Source organism: Musca domestica, unplaced genomic scaffold (assembly GCF_030504385.1).
Source record: "Musca domestica strain aabys unplaced genomic scaffold, Musca_domestica.polishedcontigs.V.1.1 12, whole genome shotgun sequence".
Classification (NCBI taxonomy): Eukaryota; Metazoa; Arthropoda; class Insecta; order Diptera; family Muscidae; genus Musca; species Musca domestica.
Genome location: NW_026712155.1, coordinates 10120896 through 10136738, shown reverse-complemented (window position 1 = coordinate 10136738; position 15843 = coordinate 10120896). Strand labels below are relative to the sequence as shown.

Sequence of the window (15843 nt, the reverse complement as noted above, 5' to 3'; positions counted from 1 at the left end):
AATAACCAAAACCGTAATAATAAGCATCCAGATCACTTTTTATTTCACATATCCAATTTTTTCTACCAACACAAGATCTGCTGTAAATATTGGCTATATTGGTCCACTAGTTCTCGTACTTCCTCCACAAAGGGTCAAAATTTTGAATATCCATGAAGCTTATAAAACACGCAATTAATATCCGATTTCACCCAGGCTTGGCAAATCTCAATATTTCTATCGACACAAGATCTGTTATAAATATGGTAGAGATCGGACCATTTCTCTTGGTACCTCCCCCACATATGTAGGGTTCAAGATGAAGGAAAGCGAAATAAGCATCCAAATCTATACAAATTACACACATCCAAATATTTTTTTTGCTAACGCAAGATCTGTTGTGAAGATGATATATATCAGCGAACAATTTGCTATATCTAAATATTTCTCTCAATCAGAAACCTGAGATGAATATGGATTTTATCGGAATTTATGATTTCGCATAAAATTCTATATAAATGTTCGATTTTCTTTTAATTACTGTAAGCACATCAAATATAAACTCCTAAAATTTAAGAGTTCCTTGCAAAGGCTCTTAAAGTTTGCAAATTTCTATTATCTTTAATTACGCCATGGCAAATCTACTACAAAACTCTTATTTTCATTACAACTCAATGGCTCCTTGATCCGTACACCATAACAAATAATGATTGCTTGGCATTTATAATTAATACGAAAACCTTTTGGGCCCTCCATTTGAAACTTGGCAAAACACTCAAGGTTATTAGTTTAATTTCAAATAAAATACATATTTTGGGAAGAGATGGGATGGGAAAAATTTTAAAGGTCCTTTTAAGTTGGAACATTGTTTGCAGATAAATGGGGCAAAATTAAAAGTTTTCAAACGAAATAATAACAAGAACATCGAAATAAAAACCTATTTTGAGCAGGGGCGTAGTTAATGGAGGGTTTTAAGGGAATTGGAAAATTCTTGGAGATTTGTGGGATTTTGAAAGTTTTTTAAAAAATATATATTTTTTCTAGGGACCTTCTTAGAGATTTTTAATTAAAAGGAAACAAGAAAAAAAGCTGTAAGTTAGGCTGGGCAGAACTTTGAATACCCTCCACCATTTGGAACGAATTTGGGAATTCTCAAGAACAATAAAATTCACAAAAAAAAAAAAAAAAAAAATCTGTAAAAATCTTAAAAATACCGAAGGTAGCTGTTACATTAGGGTCAATACGACGACATGGACCTGCACAGGTAACATATGTCATATGCCATTACAATATTCAAATGCGAAACATAAAAAAACCGGTAATAATGTAAATAAAATCAGCAAAACACCGAATATCGGGAGATATCCTTACATGGGGGCTCTACGGAGACCTTGACCTGCACAGACAATTTTCTTTCACAAGCTGTAGTATCCATTACGAACTTCAAATACCAAATTTGAAACAATTCCGGTGAATAATGTCGCTAAAATCATAAAAATACCGAAAATCGGGAGGTACCGTTATATGGGGGCTATACGAAGACGTGAACCTGCACAGGCAATTTTCTGTCAAAGGCTGTAGTATCCATTCCTAACTTCAAATACCAAATTTGAAATAATTCCGGTGAATAATGTTGCTAAAATCATCAAAATACCGAATATCGGGATGTACAGTTATATGGGGGCTATACGAAGACGTGAACCTGCACAGACAATTTTCTGTCATTACGAACTTCAAATACCAAATTTGAAACACTTCCAAGTTAATAATGTCGCTTAAATAATTAAATTACCGAATTTCGGGAGGAACCTTTTTATGGGGGCTATACGAAGACGTGGACCTTCACAGACAATTTTCTGTCTAAGGCTGAAGTATGCATTACGAACTTCAAATACCAAATTTGAAACATTTCCCGTGAATATTGCCGCTTAAATTGTCAAAATATTGAATGTCGGAGGTACCGTTATATGGGGGCTATACGAAGACGTGGACCTGCATAGACAATTTTCTGTCCTAGGCTGTAGTATCCACTACAACCATCAAATACCAAATTTGAAACAATTCCGGTGAATAATGTCGCTTCAAAAATACCGAATATCGGGTGGTACCATTATACGGGGACTATACAAAGACGTGGACCTGCATAGACAATTTTTTGTCATAGGCTGTGTTATTCACTACAACCATCAAATACCAAATTTGAAATAGTTCCGGTCAATAATGTCACTTAAATCAAAAAAATACCGAATAGCGGGTGGTACAGTTATATGGGGGCTATACGAAGACGTGGACCTGCACAGACAATTTTCTGTCGTAGGCTGTAGTATCCACTACGAAATTTAAATACCAAATTTGAAACACTTCCGGTTAATAATGTCGCTTAAATAATTAAATTGCCGAATATCGGGAGGTACCGTTATATGGGGGCTATACGAAGACGTGAACCTGCATAGACAATTTTTTGTCATAGGCTGTGTTATTCACTACAACCATCAAATTACAAAGTTGAAAGAATTTCGGTGAATAATGTCGCTAAAATCTTCAAAATACCGAATATCGGGAAGTACCGTTATATGGGGGCTATGCGAAGACGTGGACATGCACAGACAATTTTCTGGCATAGGCTGTAGTATCCACTACAAACATCAAATACCAAATTTGAAACAATTCCGGTAAATAATGTCGCTTAAATCAACAAAATATAGAATAGCGGGTGGTACAGTTATATGGGGGCTATACGAAGACGTGGACCTTCACAGGCAATTTTCTGTCATAGGCTGTATCATCCATTTCGAACTTCAAATACCAAATTTAAAATAGTTCCGGTAAATAATGTCGCTAAAATCAACAATTTACCGAATATCGGGAGGTACCGATATATGGAGGCTATACGAAGACGTGGACCTGCGCAGACAAATTTCTGTCACAGGCTGTAGTATCCATTACTTACTTCAAATATCAAATTTGAAAAAATTCCGGTCAATAATTTCGCTAAAATCATCAAAATACCGAGTATCGGGAGGTACCGTTATATGGGGGCTATACGAAGACGTGGACCTGCACAGACAATTTTCTGTCTTAGGCTGTAGTATTCACTACGAACTTCAAATACCAAATTTGAAACAATTCCTGTGAATAATGTCGCTAAAATCCTCAAAATACCGAATATCGGGAGGTACCGTTATATGGGGGCTATACGAAGACGTGGACCTGCACAGACAATTTTCTGTCACAGGCTGTAGTATCCATTACTTACTTCAAATACCAAATTTGAAATAGTTCCGGTGAATAATGACGCAAACATCATAAAAATACCGAATATGGGGAGGTACCGTTATATGGGGGCTATACGAAGACGTGAACCTGCACAGACAGTTTTATGTCATAGGCTGTAGTATTCACTACGAACTTCAAATACCAAATTTGAAACAATTCCTGTGAATAATGTCGCTAAAATCCTCAAAATACCGAATATCGGGAGGTACCGTTATATGGGGGCTATACGAAGACGTGGACCTGCGCAGACAAATTTCTGTCACAGGCTGTAGTATCCATTACTTACTTCAAATATCAAATTTGAAAAAATTCCGGTCAATAATTTCGCTAAAATCATCAAAATACCGAATATCGGGAGGTACCCTTATTTGGGGGCTATACCAAAACGTGAACCTACATGGCCCATTTTATATCTTAAGCTGTAGTATCTGTTATGAACTTCAACTACTGAATTTGAAACAAATTAGATGAATATTGTCGCAAAAATCATCAAAGTATCGAATATCGGGTGGTACTGTTATATGGGGGCTATACGAAGACGTGGACCTGCACAGAAAAATTTCTGTCACAGGCTGTAGTATCCATTACGAACTTAAAATACCAAATTTGAAATAGTTCAGATGAATAATATCGCTTAAATCATCAAAATACCGAATATCGGTAGGTACCGTTATATGGGGGCTATACGAAGACGTGGACCTTCACAGGCAATTTTCTGTCATAGGCTGTATCATCCATTTCGAACTTCAAATACCAAATTTAAAATAGTTCCGGTAAATAATGTCGCTAAAATCAACAATTTACCGAATATCGGGAGGTACCGATATATGGAGGCTATACGAAGACGTGGACCTGCGCAGACAAATTTCTGTCACAGGCTGTAGTATCCATTACTTACTTCAAATATCAAATTTGAAAAAATTCCGGTCAATAATTTCGCTAAAATCATCAAAATACCGAGTATCGGGAGGTACCGTTATATGGAGGCTATACGAAGACGTGGACCTGCGCAGACAAATTTCTGTCACAGGCTGTAGTATCCATTACTTACTTCAAATACCAAATTTGAAATAGTTCCGGTGAATAATGACGCAAACATCATAAAAATACCGAATATGGGGAGGTACCGTTATATGGGGGCTATACGAAGACGTGAACCTGCACAGACAGTTTTATGTCATAGGCTGTAGTATTCACTACGAACTTCAAATACCAAATTTGAAACAATTCCTGTGAATAATGTCGCTAAAATCCTCAAAATACCGAATATCGGGAGGTACCGTTATATGGGGGCTATACGAAGACGTGGACCTGCACAGACAATTTTCTGTCTTAGGCTTAAGACTCCATTACGAACTTCAAATACCAAATTTAAAACAATTCCGGTGAAAAATGTCGCTAGAATCATCAAAATACCGAATATCGGGAGGTACCCTTATTTGGGGGCTATACCAAAACGTGAACCTACATGGCCCATTTTATATCTTAAGCTGTAGTATCTGTTATGAACTTCAACTACTGAATTTGAAACAAATTAGATGAATATTGTCGCAAAAATCATCAAAGTATCGAATATCGGGTGGTACTGTTATATGGGGGCTATACGAAGACGTGGACCTGCACAGAAAAATTTCTGTCACAGGCTGTAGTATCCATTACGAACTTAAAATACCAAATTTGAAATAGTTCAGATGAATAATATCGCTTAAATCATCAAAATACCGAATATCGGTAGGTACCGTTATATGGGGGCTATACGAAGACGTGGACCTGCACAGAAAATTTTCTTTCATAGACTGTAGCATCCATTACGAACTTCAAATACCAAATTTGAAATAGTTCTGGTGAATAATGTCGTTAAAATCATCAAAATACCGAATATCGGGAGGTACCGTTATATGGGGTACCGTTATTAGGTTGAAGTATCCATAACGGACTTCAATTACCAAATTTGAAACATTTCCGGTTAATAATGCCGCTAAAATCATCAAAATACCGAATATCGGGAGGAACCGTTATATGGGAGCTATACCAAAACGTGGACCTACATCACCCATTTTCAATTCCAAAAGTCCTGCAGATATAATATACATTTGAGGGGTCTAAAATGTATATTTCAAGGTGTTACAAACGGAATGACAAACTTAATATACCCTCCATACTATGGTGGAGGGTATAATAATTCTTCTGGGGAACCCAAGCTATCCCCAGAGAGTTGGGACAATAAGAAAATCGACTCCCAAAAAATGCTTCCATTTTCCAAATTTTTGTAAATATTCCATAGAAGAGATAATTTTTTTCCTGTTTTTAAAACCTCCCTTAGTATCTGCGAAATACATTCCCGTGTACGCCCCTGTTGCCAAAAGAGAAAAATATTGTTGTTACAATAAATTATTTTCAAATACTCGTAAAACAAACAAACTTTAAACAATTTTGACTTTTTCCATTTTTTTTTTGTTTAATTGCCGTCTAGACTCCGCATAGCGAAGCGAAACGAAAGGAACTTTAATTTTAAATATTTTATTAAAAATGGAAATGAAAAGAAACTTTCCAATATCTAATTACCCACCAACGCCATTACAAAAACACGTTATTAATTTCCCCCTTTTCTTTTTTTCTCTTCTTTCCTTTCAGGCAGACCCCCACCAACGGTGACCTGGCTAATGAACGGTCAAATCCAAAATAGCGTTGTCGATTACAGCTATGACAATACGATAAATAGCAAATTGGTCGTACGGAATTTGTCACGTATCCACCAACATGCGGTCTACACCTGTCAGGCGAGCAATTTTCACAAGAAATATGTCTCGACCAATATCACCATTGAATTGTATTGTGAGTATTGAAATGCAATGATTTCGCATTGGAAATCAATAAATAGTTTATAGAAATTGTTTTTATGTGTGTGTGTATGAGTATGTGGTGACTTTTGGCTTTTGAAAATATCATAAAGCCGAAAAGTAAATTATTAATAAGCATTATTAACCTGGTGAAATTTTATGGATGTCATTAATAGAGCAATTTCCCGAAAAGGAATGTTGAAGGTGAAAATAGAAGTGAACGGAAAAAATTGATGAAATTAATTTTCGGGAAAACTTTTGTTTTTGAATTTTAGGAGGTGCTTTTAAGAGAAAGGAATTTGAGACTATTTAGGTATTGGTTGTTTTTTTTTTACCCTCCACCATAGTATGCAGGGTATATGAAGTTTGTCATTCCGTTTATAACACCTCGAAATATACATTTTTGGACCCCACAAAGTATATATATTCTTGATCGGCATAAAATTCTATGTCGATTTAGCGATGTCCGTCCTTCTGTGGAAATTACTCTAGCTTCCGAACGAAATGAAGTAGATTGATAACATTTTACTGAAATGATTATTATGTCTGCAGAATTTTTGGTATTGAGAATGGGCCATTTAGGTCCACGTCTTCGCATAGTCCCCATATAACGGTACCTCCAGATATTCGGTGTTTTAATGATTTTAGCGACATTATTCACCGGAATTGTTTCAAATTTGGTATTTGAAGTTCGTAATGGATGCTACAGCCTCTGGCAGAAAATTGTCTATGCAGGTCCAGGTCATCGTATAGGTCCCATATATCAGTACCTCCCTATATTCGGTATTTTGACGATTTTAAGTACAAAACTCACCGAAATTTTTTGAGATGTCGTATTTGAAGGTCGTAATGGATGCTACAGGCTGTGACAGAAAATTGTCTATGATGGTCCAGGTCTTCGTACAGCTTCGATATAATAATAGCAGCCTATAAACGCAATTTTGATGATTTTAGCTACATTAATCACCGATTATTTCAAGTTTCAAATTTGAATATGGTAATGGCTTATGACAAGCAATGCCTATGTACGTGCATGTCGTATAGACTCCAATATAACGGCTATATTCTGTATTTTTAAGATTTTAACAGAATTTTTAAACGGTTTATATGTTTCGAAAATTTCCAAATTCGTTCAAAATGGTGGAGAGTATTCAAAGTTCAGCCCGGCCGAATCTACTGCCTCTTAAATTGTTTATTATTACTTAACTATCCTAGGCGTTGTTTATACACTTAGCCATATGGCCACAGAGGGTATACATTATTTGATACGGCCAAAACGTGTCTCATAGAAATAACAGTCTTAGACCTAGGTCTGTTTGTACCAAATCCGTTTTAGGACATTTGAAGTCGATCTAGCGATGTCTGTTAGTCGACTGCATGTCTGGCTGGTGTGCATGATAACTCTCGAAGGGAATATCCGAATTTGGTCCAAACTTGGTACATCGTAATATCATTATCAAACTTAGATCGAGTTCGGAGATGGGCAATGTCGGCCCCCTCCTGCTGGTACCTCCCTCACAGAAGTTTAAAATTTTTAAGATGATATTTTACTGATACTGAAGATGATATTTATCGCCCGATCCTGCTGAAATTTTGCACAAATCATTTGTTTGGCCCAACGACGAACCCTATTGAAATTGGAGATAATTGGTCAAAATTTAGATGCAGAATGAGATAAAAAAATGCCGCAAAGACAAAGGCCATAATTTTCACATTTTTTTTTTTAAATTGATTGAATAAAGCGAAAAAACGTCGGAAATAGCATCACATTTTAGAATAAGTTCAGATTTGTTCGAATTGGTCATCTTTGGCACGAATTATGGCCTTCAAACGGCCAATGAAGCCGTCACACTCTGCTCGAATGATGCTCTGGGGTATTTTGGCCCATTCCCAGCCAAGAGCTTGATTGAGGTGATCGACACTTTGGTATTTTTTAGTGCCGACCTTGCTTTTCAAAATATTCCAGACACAATAGTCCAACGGATTGGCATCCGGAGATTTTGGTGGTCATTGTGCACTGGAAATGAAGTGAGGAACCTTATTTTGTAACCACTCTTGGGTGGCGCGTTCTGAGTGCGTTGTTGGAATGTCCAAGGTCTGCGGCCAAAATGTTTGCATGCCCAAGGCTTTAATACACCCTCCAGAATATTTTCGCGATAATATTCGGCCTTTATTCTATACTATGGTGGAGCATATGGAAATGTAAGAACTTTTTTAAGAGTTTTTGGACCAAAAATACCTATTATTGTCATGGACTTTTTCAGGAATACATTTTTAAGGTTTATTCGTGTCCAAAAATCGTTGTAGTTGTTCGTTCGGTTTCCATTTTCTGAATCCATTCAATCTGGTTCTGCCTCTATGTCCAGTCCCAAAAAGGATGCAACGTGTATGGGTTGTGTCCATAACGAGACTGGAGTTAAGTGAGTAGGCTTGGCTGGACTGCGAAATAGGTGTAACGTTTCATGTGGGCCTGTTCTGCACATCGCTGTTTATCCGGGCCCAGTAGGAATTTAGGCGGCTGCACCATTCGGATCGTAATTGAGCCAAAAATACTCTGGTTTGTCGGTTTGTCTTCACCTGCGACGGTCTCCTAGCACAGTATTCACTCTATATCCTTCAATGGCTTCTGAGACAGCATTAGAGTGAATACTATTTAGTCCCGCTTGATAGGCCTGTTGATCTCTCTTATACCTCTGCACCTCTCTCTCTCTCTAGATCATGAAGGTCTTTCCTAACGTGCCTGGGCGGAGGTTTCCTATCCACAATATGGTGATTCTGATGGTTTTGTCTATAACACCCACGCAGGTATTGCATTGACAGAATTTTGTTTTGCTGTCGCTCCGTTAAGACCTTCGTCTCCTCATATAGGTGATCGACAGGTGTCATGAGGAGGCACCCTGTTGTGGTTCTTAGGCCGGCATTCTGGCAGGATTGAATATTTTTCCACTGCGTATCACTGACGTTGGCGCACCACACCGGAGCCGTATAGTTTACCACAGACCGGCCTATCGCGTTGTAAGAGGTCAACAAGGTTTTCTTATCAGCTCCCCAATTACTGCCGGCCAGAGACTTGAGGACCTTGTTCCTACTTCTAATCTTGTCGCAGATAGCTGTGGTATGCGCGGACGACTTAAAGAGGCTATCGAATGTGCCCCCTAATACCTTGGGGTAGTTGCTGGTCGGAATTATAGCACCATCGACCTGTACATTCAAGGATAGCCCCATCTCCGCCTTTGGCTTAGTGGCGGACGACTTAAAGAGGCTATTGAATGTGACCCCTAATACCATGGGGTAGTTGTTGGTCGGAATAATAGCACCATCGACCTGTACATTCAAGGATAGCCCCATCTCCGCCTTTGTCTTACTGGCGGATATCTTCAAATTCCTCGCAGTGAAAAAGGCGGTAAGATCAACAAGGTAAGCGTTTAACCGAACGCAAATGTCAACGATAATGAGTTTGGACGCCACGAGCGTACAATCATCTGCGTACGTTATAATCTTTATACCATCTGGAGGGCGTGGAATGTCAGAAAGGTAGAGGTTAAACAGTTCCGGAGATATCACCCCACCTTGGGGAACTCCCTGTTTAACTCTACGGATGCTCGACTTCTTGTTTCTGAATTCCACGTACTGCTGGCGTCCACACAGGTAGTTTACTATCCAATCCCACGGCGGCCGGTTCTATGTATCGGATTGATTCGGAGGTACAAATTTCCGACCAGGTTCCGCCAACCCAGCAAATAAATGTTCCAAAAATCTTGACATTTTAAGGTCAAATGAGTCTGTTAAGGCACTTTACGAATTTTCTAACTTGAAATTTTGTGGGTTTTCATAATTGGTTTCAATATCCCTAAAGTTATGAAGCCAGTGTTACCCTCTTAAAGAAAAAAATCTTACATTTTTTCTCACACTACCACTGTCACTTGATACCACTTGACCTGAAATCCAAAAAAAAAAAAAAAAAGCGAAACAAAAAAATCCTCAGCAACAATTTATTAAATGCCTCGAAATTTGCTAATAATTTGTCTGATGTCAAGTCAAGTTTATTGTTCCAATGGCGCAATGGCCTTCTGCCCCTGCCCCATATCTTGTTTTACTGTCATTTCAATGTTATTTGATATCTTAAAAGCTATTTGCAAATAAATGATAATCTAGGAAATTGAAGCCGTCGATGGTTTGCAACAGGAGCAACGGAGAATAGAATGGTCTATAAAGAAACGGAAATATTTGTGTTTGCTTTGATTGTGGTGGTGGTAGTGGTTATAGTGGTGATGGTAGTGATGATGGTGGTGGTGGTGATGAAAGAACAAATCAAATAATTGGCAAATGCCACCAGGAGAAATCCATTGTTATTTGTTTAGCTAACTATACAGCTTTGCTAAGCAAAAAAATACATCTAATATTTATTCCCACGGAATAGCTAGTCTCTGTCATTTCCTTTTTTATTTGTCTGTCTGTCGGTCTGACTCTCTCTCTCTCTCTCTCTCTCGCTCTCTGTCTGTGCCATAAACAAAAAATGTTTTATTTCATATTTGTTTAATAAATGTTCAACGAGCGAGCATATATTTTGCCTCAATAAAAATAATCATAAAAAACAGCAGCTAGACAATGCCAATATGCGGCGAGTGAACGTATCCTGGTGATGGCAACAAAACGTTTTCAACACCATCTCATTGTTTCCTGTTAGAGTTGTTGTTTTTGTTATTGGTGGATAGTTTTTGTCACACATATGTATTTCTAGCTGTATTGGTTTTCTCGAAAAAAGGTAACCAGATAGGATAAATGAGAATAAAGTTTTTTGTTTGCTTGGAAGGAGATTTGATACATATGCTTTGCAGGATATAAAAAAGATTGTATATGAGACATTCCAGAAGAAAGTGGATTTCAAATGAAAAATAAATATAAATACTAGTTATAAAGTATCAGTCGGGTGTTCCGACAGATGTATCCCCTCCACCAATGTCCGATTATTTAAATATATTTTGACTTCTATTATGATTATTCAAACTGCTGACCCTCAATGGAGTAGGTTCCCAGGAATGGACCAATATTGTCCATTTGTCCTTAATAAATATGATATAAATATTGCAACGTACCAGATCAGATCTTGATAAATGATATAAAACAGTTAAGGAATTTCATTAAGGCAACTGCATTTCAAACATAACAGACTTTTAACTGCCCGTCTTCTTTCAAAAGCCTTTAGTCTAGAGGGCACAACAGGCCTATACTACCATAAATGTATGCCCATCAGACAGTGCGGCGAATTGTTTCGCCCCTCTTTTCAACCTCACCTACTACCGGCTTCCTTCACTTTATATGAGTTATGAGATTATTTTTAGATAATGTTAAAAAGTCGACCGAACTATTCCATTTTCTTACATCTTCTAATACAGATACAAATATTGGTTTAGGTAAACTCACATGAATATCGAACATTCAGACTCAATTTTATCCGAAATCATAAATTTCATATTCATTTCAGGTCTCTGATTGAGAGAAATATCGGAAGTTATGTAGAATCGCTGACTTGTTTCGCAAATCATGACATATAAAAGTATTGAAAATTGTCCCAGTCTGAATAGAATCGGATACTAATTTCGCTCTTTATGAGCTTCATGGGTATTCAAAATTTTGACCCTCTGTGGAGGAAGTACCAAAAAGATTGGAACGATATATTCCATCTTTACAGCAGATCTTGTCTTACTAAAAAACGAGATGTGTGAAATGTGAATAGAACCGAATGCTTATTTCGGATTTTATGATTGTTTTGGTTCTTTACAAGTTTGACCCTCTGTGGGAGAATTCCCAGAAGAACTGGTCCGATCCCTACCATCTTTATAACAGATCTTGTGTTAATGGAAATATAGAGATGTGCCAAGTCCGAATGTAATCGAAAGTTAATTTCGCTTTTTATGAGCTTCATGGATATTCAAAATTTTGACCCTTTGAGGGGAAGGTACCAGAAAGATTGGACCGATATAACCAATCTTTAAAGCTTGTGTTAGTAGAAGTAATAGGATATGTGAAATATGAACCGGGTGCTTATTTTGGATTTTATAATCGTTTTGTTTATTCAAAACTTGCACCCTTGGTGGGGTGGTACCATAAGGAATGGTTCGATCTCTACAATCTTTATAAAATATCTTGGGGCGATAGAAATATTGAGATGTGCCAAGTCTAGATGGAATCGCATGTTAATTTCGCGTTTTATGAGTTTCATTGTTGTTTATAATGTTGACCCTTTGAGGGGGAGGTACCAGAAGGAGTTGGCCGATATATTCCATCTTCACAGCAGGTCTTTTTTATACCCTCCACCTTGGAAAGGAGGGTATATTAACTTTGTCATTCCGTTTGTAACATCCTTAAATATTCGTCGTAGACCCCATAAAGTATATTTATTCATAATCAGCATAAAATTCTAAGTCGATTTAACGATGTCCGTCTGTCTGTCTGTCTGTCTGTCCGTCTGTCTGTCTGTCTGTCCGTCTGTCTGTCTGTCTGTCTGTTGAAATCACGATACAGCCCACATTATTTGACGTAGAGCGCCAAAATTTAGCAGAGCAATTGGTATTGTGTCTAGGATGGTTGGTATTGAAAATGAGATATATCGGTCCACGTTCTGGTATAGTCCCCATATAACGGTACCTCCCGATATTCGGTATTTTGATGATTTATGCCACATTATTTAACGGATTTGTCTGAAAATTTGGTAGTTGTAGATCATAATGGGTCCCAGTTCGTGTGGCGAGTCATTGTAATTATAGGTCCACGTTTTGGTATAGCCCCCATATAACGGTACCTCCCGATATTCGGTAATTTGATGATTTTTGCCACATTTTTTTCACGTATTTGTCTGAAAATTGGTATTTGAAGGTCATAATGGGTTCTAGCTCCGTTGGCGGAACCTTGCATGTGTAGGTCCACGATTTGGTAGAGCCCCCATATAACGGTACCTCCCGATATTCGGCATTTTAATGGTTTTTGCCACATTTCTTCTAATGTTTCCTTTACCCTAAGGTGGAGGGTATTAAAAGATTGGCCCGGCCGAACTTAATGTTTTTTTCCTTGTTTAGTGGAAGTATTGAGATGTGTGAAATTTAAAGAGAATCAGATGCTTATTTTTGGTTTTACGAGCTTCATGGCTATTCCCAATTCTGACCCTTTTTGTGGGAGGTACATGAAGAATAGATCGATACCCAGTCTGAATGGAATTGGAGGTAAATTTCGTGTTTTGGATATTGGAAATTTGGACTCTTTGTGGGGGAGGTATCAGAAGGAGTGGATGGTTTTGCATGTTAACACCAGACCTTGGGTAAATAATAATATCGCGGTTTATGTAATTTGAAGACTATTGGACTCTTACATCACGTTTTATAAGAGGTATAATAATTAAAAATGTTGACTTTTTGTGGGGGAGGTAATTGATGGAGTGGGCCGATGTTGTCTATTTTTACATCTGACCTAGAACTGATTCGAATATTCGGATTTCCACAGTTGGAGTAAAATCGGATCTATTTATTTGCACAAAAATATTTTTGTTTGAAAATTTCGATCTTTTGTGGGAAAAGTACTGGAAGGAGTGGACCGATATTGCCAATCCCCGAACTCGATATAAGTTTGATAATAATATTACGATGTACCAAGTTTGGACCAAATCGGATACTCCCTTCCAGAGTTATCGTGCGTACCAGGCAGGCAGGCAGACGGACGGACGGACATCCATAAATCGACTCTAATGTCCTTAAAGGGAGTAGGTCCAATAAGACCTAGGTCTTTATTCACCGGAATTATTTTAAATTCGTAATGGATAATTCGGCCTATAACAGCCCCCATACTACGTTTTGGTATAGCCCCTATATAATTGTACCTCCCGATATTCGTTAATTTGATGATTTTAGCATTATTCAGCGGAATTTTTTCAAATTTGGTATTTGAAGTTCGTAGTGGATACTACAGCCTATAGCCCCCATATAACCGCACCTCTGGACATTCGGTATTTTGATAATCTTAGTGACATTATTAACCGGAATCGTTTCAAATGTTGTATTTGAAGTTCGTAATGGAAACTACAACCTACGACAGCCCCCATACATCAATTTGGTATAGCCCCTATATAATTGTACCTCCCTATATTCGGTATTTTGATGAATTTAGCTACATCATTTACATCATTTATCATTAAATAAAAGTTGCCTATACAGGTCCCCGGCGTCGTATAGACCCTAATATAAAGGCCACATACAGTATTTTTAAGATTTTAATAGAATTTATAACGGATTTTACTTTTTATTTTTTTTATTTATTTATTTATTTTTTTTTTTTTTGAAATTTCCAAATTTGTTCCAAACGGCCCGCCGAATATACAGCTTTTTTTCTTGTTATTTTTTATGAACTTCTCATATTCTCCACGTTAAAGTAAATTTGCTGACTGTCTGCTGCATATGCATTTCTGGGCATTATTTGTTTTTTTTTTTGTTTTCTTCTTTCCTCCTATTCACATTCCTCTTTTTTATTTATCTAAGTGGATGTGTGCGAATAGTGAGACACATACCTAACCAACATAAAGTGGCAAAATTTCGTTTTATGCTCTTTGCCAATAGACAACGACAACGGCAAATATAAAGTGCCAATAAACGAAACGAAATTTCCACCATCGAATCATAAATAAAACTAAATAAACATAAATAACAATAAAAGCAACAACAACAGTAACAGCAACATTGTCCAAGCAGTATTTCCAATATTGGACTAGAGATATCAATATTGAAATTGGTCTGTTATTTTTTTATTTTTAATATTTTGATTGGATTTTGCAAAATATGAAATTAAAAATATAAAATTTAAAAAAAAATTAGAATATAAATAATAAAAAAAAAAAATTAATTTTTTATAGAATATATCGAAATTAAAAAGATTCAAAATTGTATTGGCCAGTATCCTTGTAGTAGATTTGCACGCGTCAAAATATAAAATCTGTTCAGCGCCACATTTTGCTCAAAAACATTCCATACATTATGTAATATATATTTATAACCTCCACCATAGTATGGAGGGTATATTAAGTTTGTCATTCCGTTTGTAACACCTCGAAATATAAATTTTAGACCTCACAAAGTATATTTTTTTCATCAGGGCAAAATGTCGATTTAGCGATGTCCGTCTGTGGAAATCACTCAAAATTCCGAACAAAAATTTTACTCAAATGTATGTTATGTCTGCAGGACTTTTGGATTGAAAATGGGCCATGTATATCCACGTTTTGGTATAGTCCCCATATAACCTTACTCCCCGATATTCGGTATTTTGATGATTTTAGCGACATTATTCACCGGAATTGTTTCAAATTCGGTATTGGAAGTTCGTAATGGATACTACAACCTAAGACAGAAAATTGTCTGTGCAGACTCACGTATTCGTATCGCCCCCAAACAATGGTACCTCTCTATTTTCGGAGTTTTGGTGATTTTAGCGACATTTTTCACCGAAAACGTTTCAAATTTGGTATTGAAAGTTCGTAATGGATATTACAGCCTATGACAGAAAAATTTAATTTTTCTTTAATTTTTTTCCTTTTTTTTATATTTTGTCCCTTTACTGGCAAAAGTGCCACATAAACAAACCCAGAGAATATTAACCAAACATTACATTTACAAACCATAACAACAAACATGTAACAACAACATATCACAGAAAAAAACAAAAACAAATGCAATTGACAACACTTTGATCATGGTTTGGTTTATTA

General features: G+C 36.9%; 1 protein-coding gene across 1 annotated transcript in view; it reads left to right on the top strand.

Annotated features, from left to right (window-relative positions):
* Positions 1-9865, top strand: part of LOC101887652 (synaptogenesis protein syg-2-like) — a 339666-nt gene extending 329801 nt beyond the window's left edge. Inside the window, exons 7-8 of the mRNA XM_059132308.1 lie at positions 5890-6090; positions 9744-9865. Coding sequence (XP_058988291.1) covers positions 5890-6090; positions 9744-9865 — 323 coding nt within the window. The remainder of the gene's footprint in view (positions 1-5889; positions 6091-9743) is intronic.
* Positions 9866-15843: the final 5978 nt, after the last annotated feature.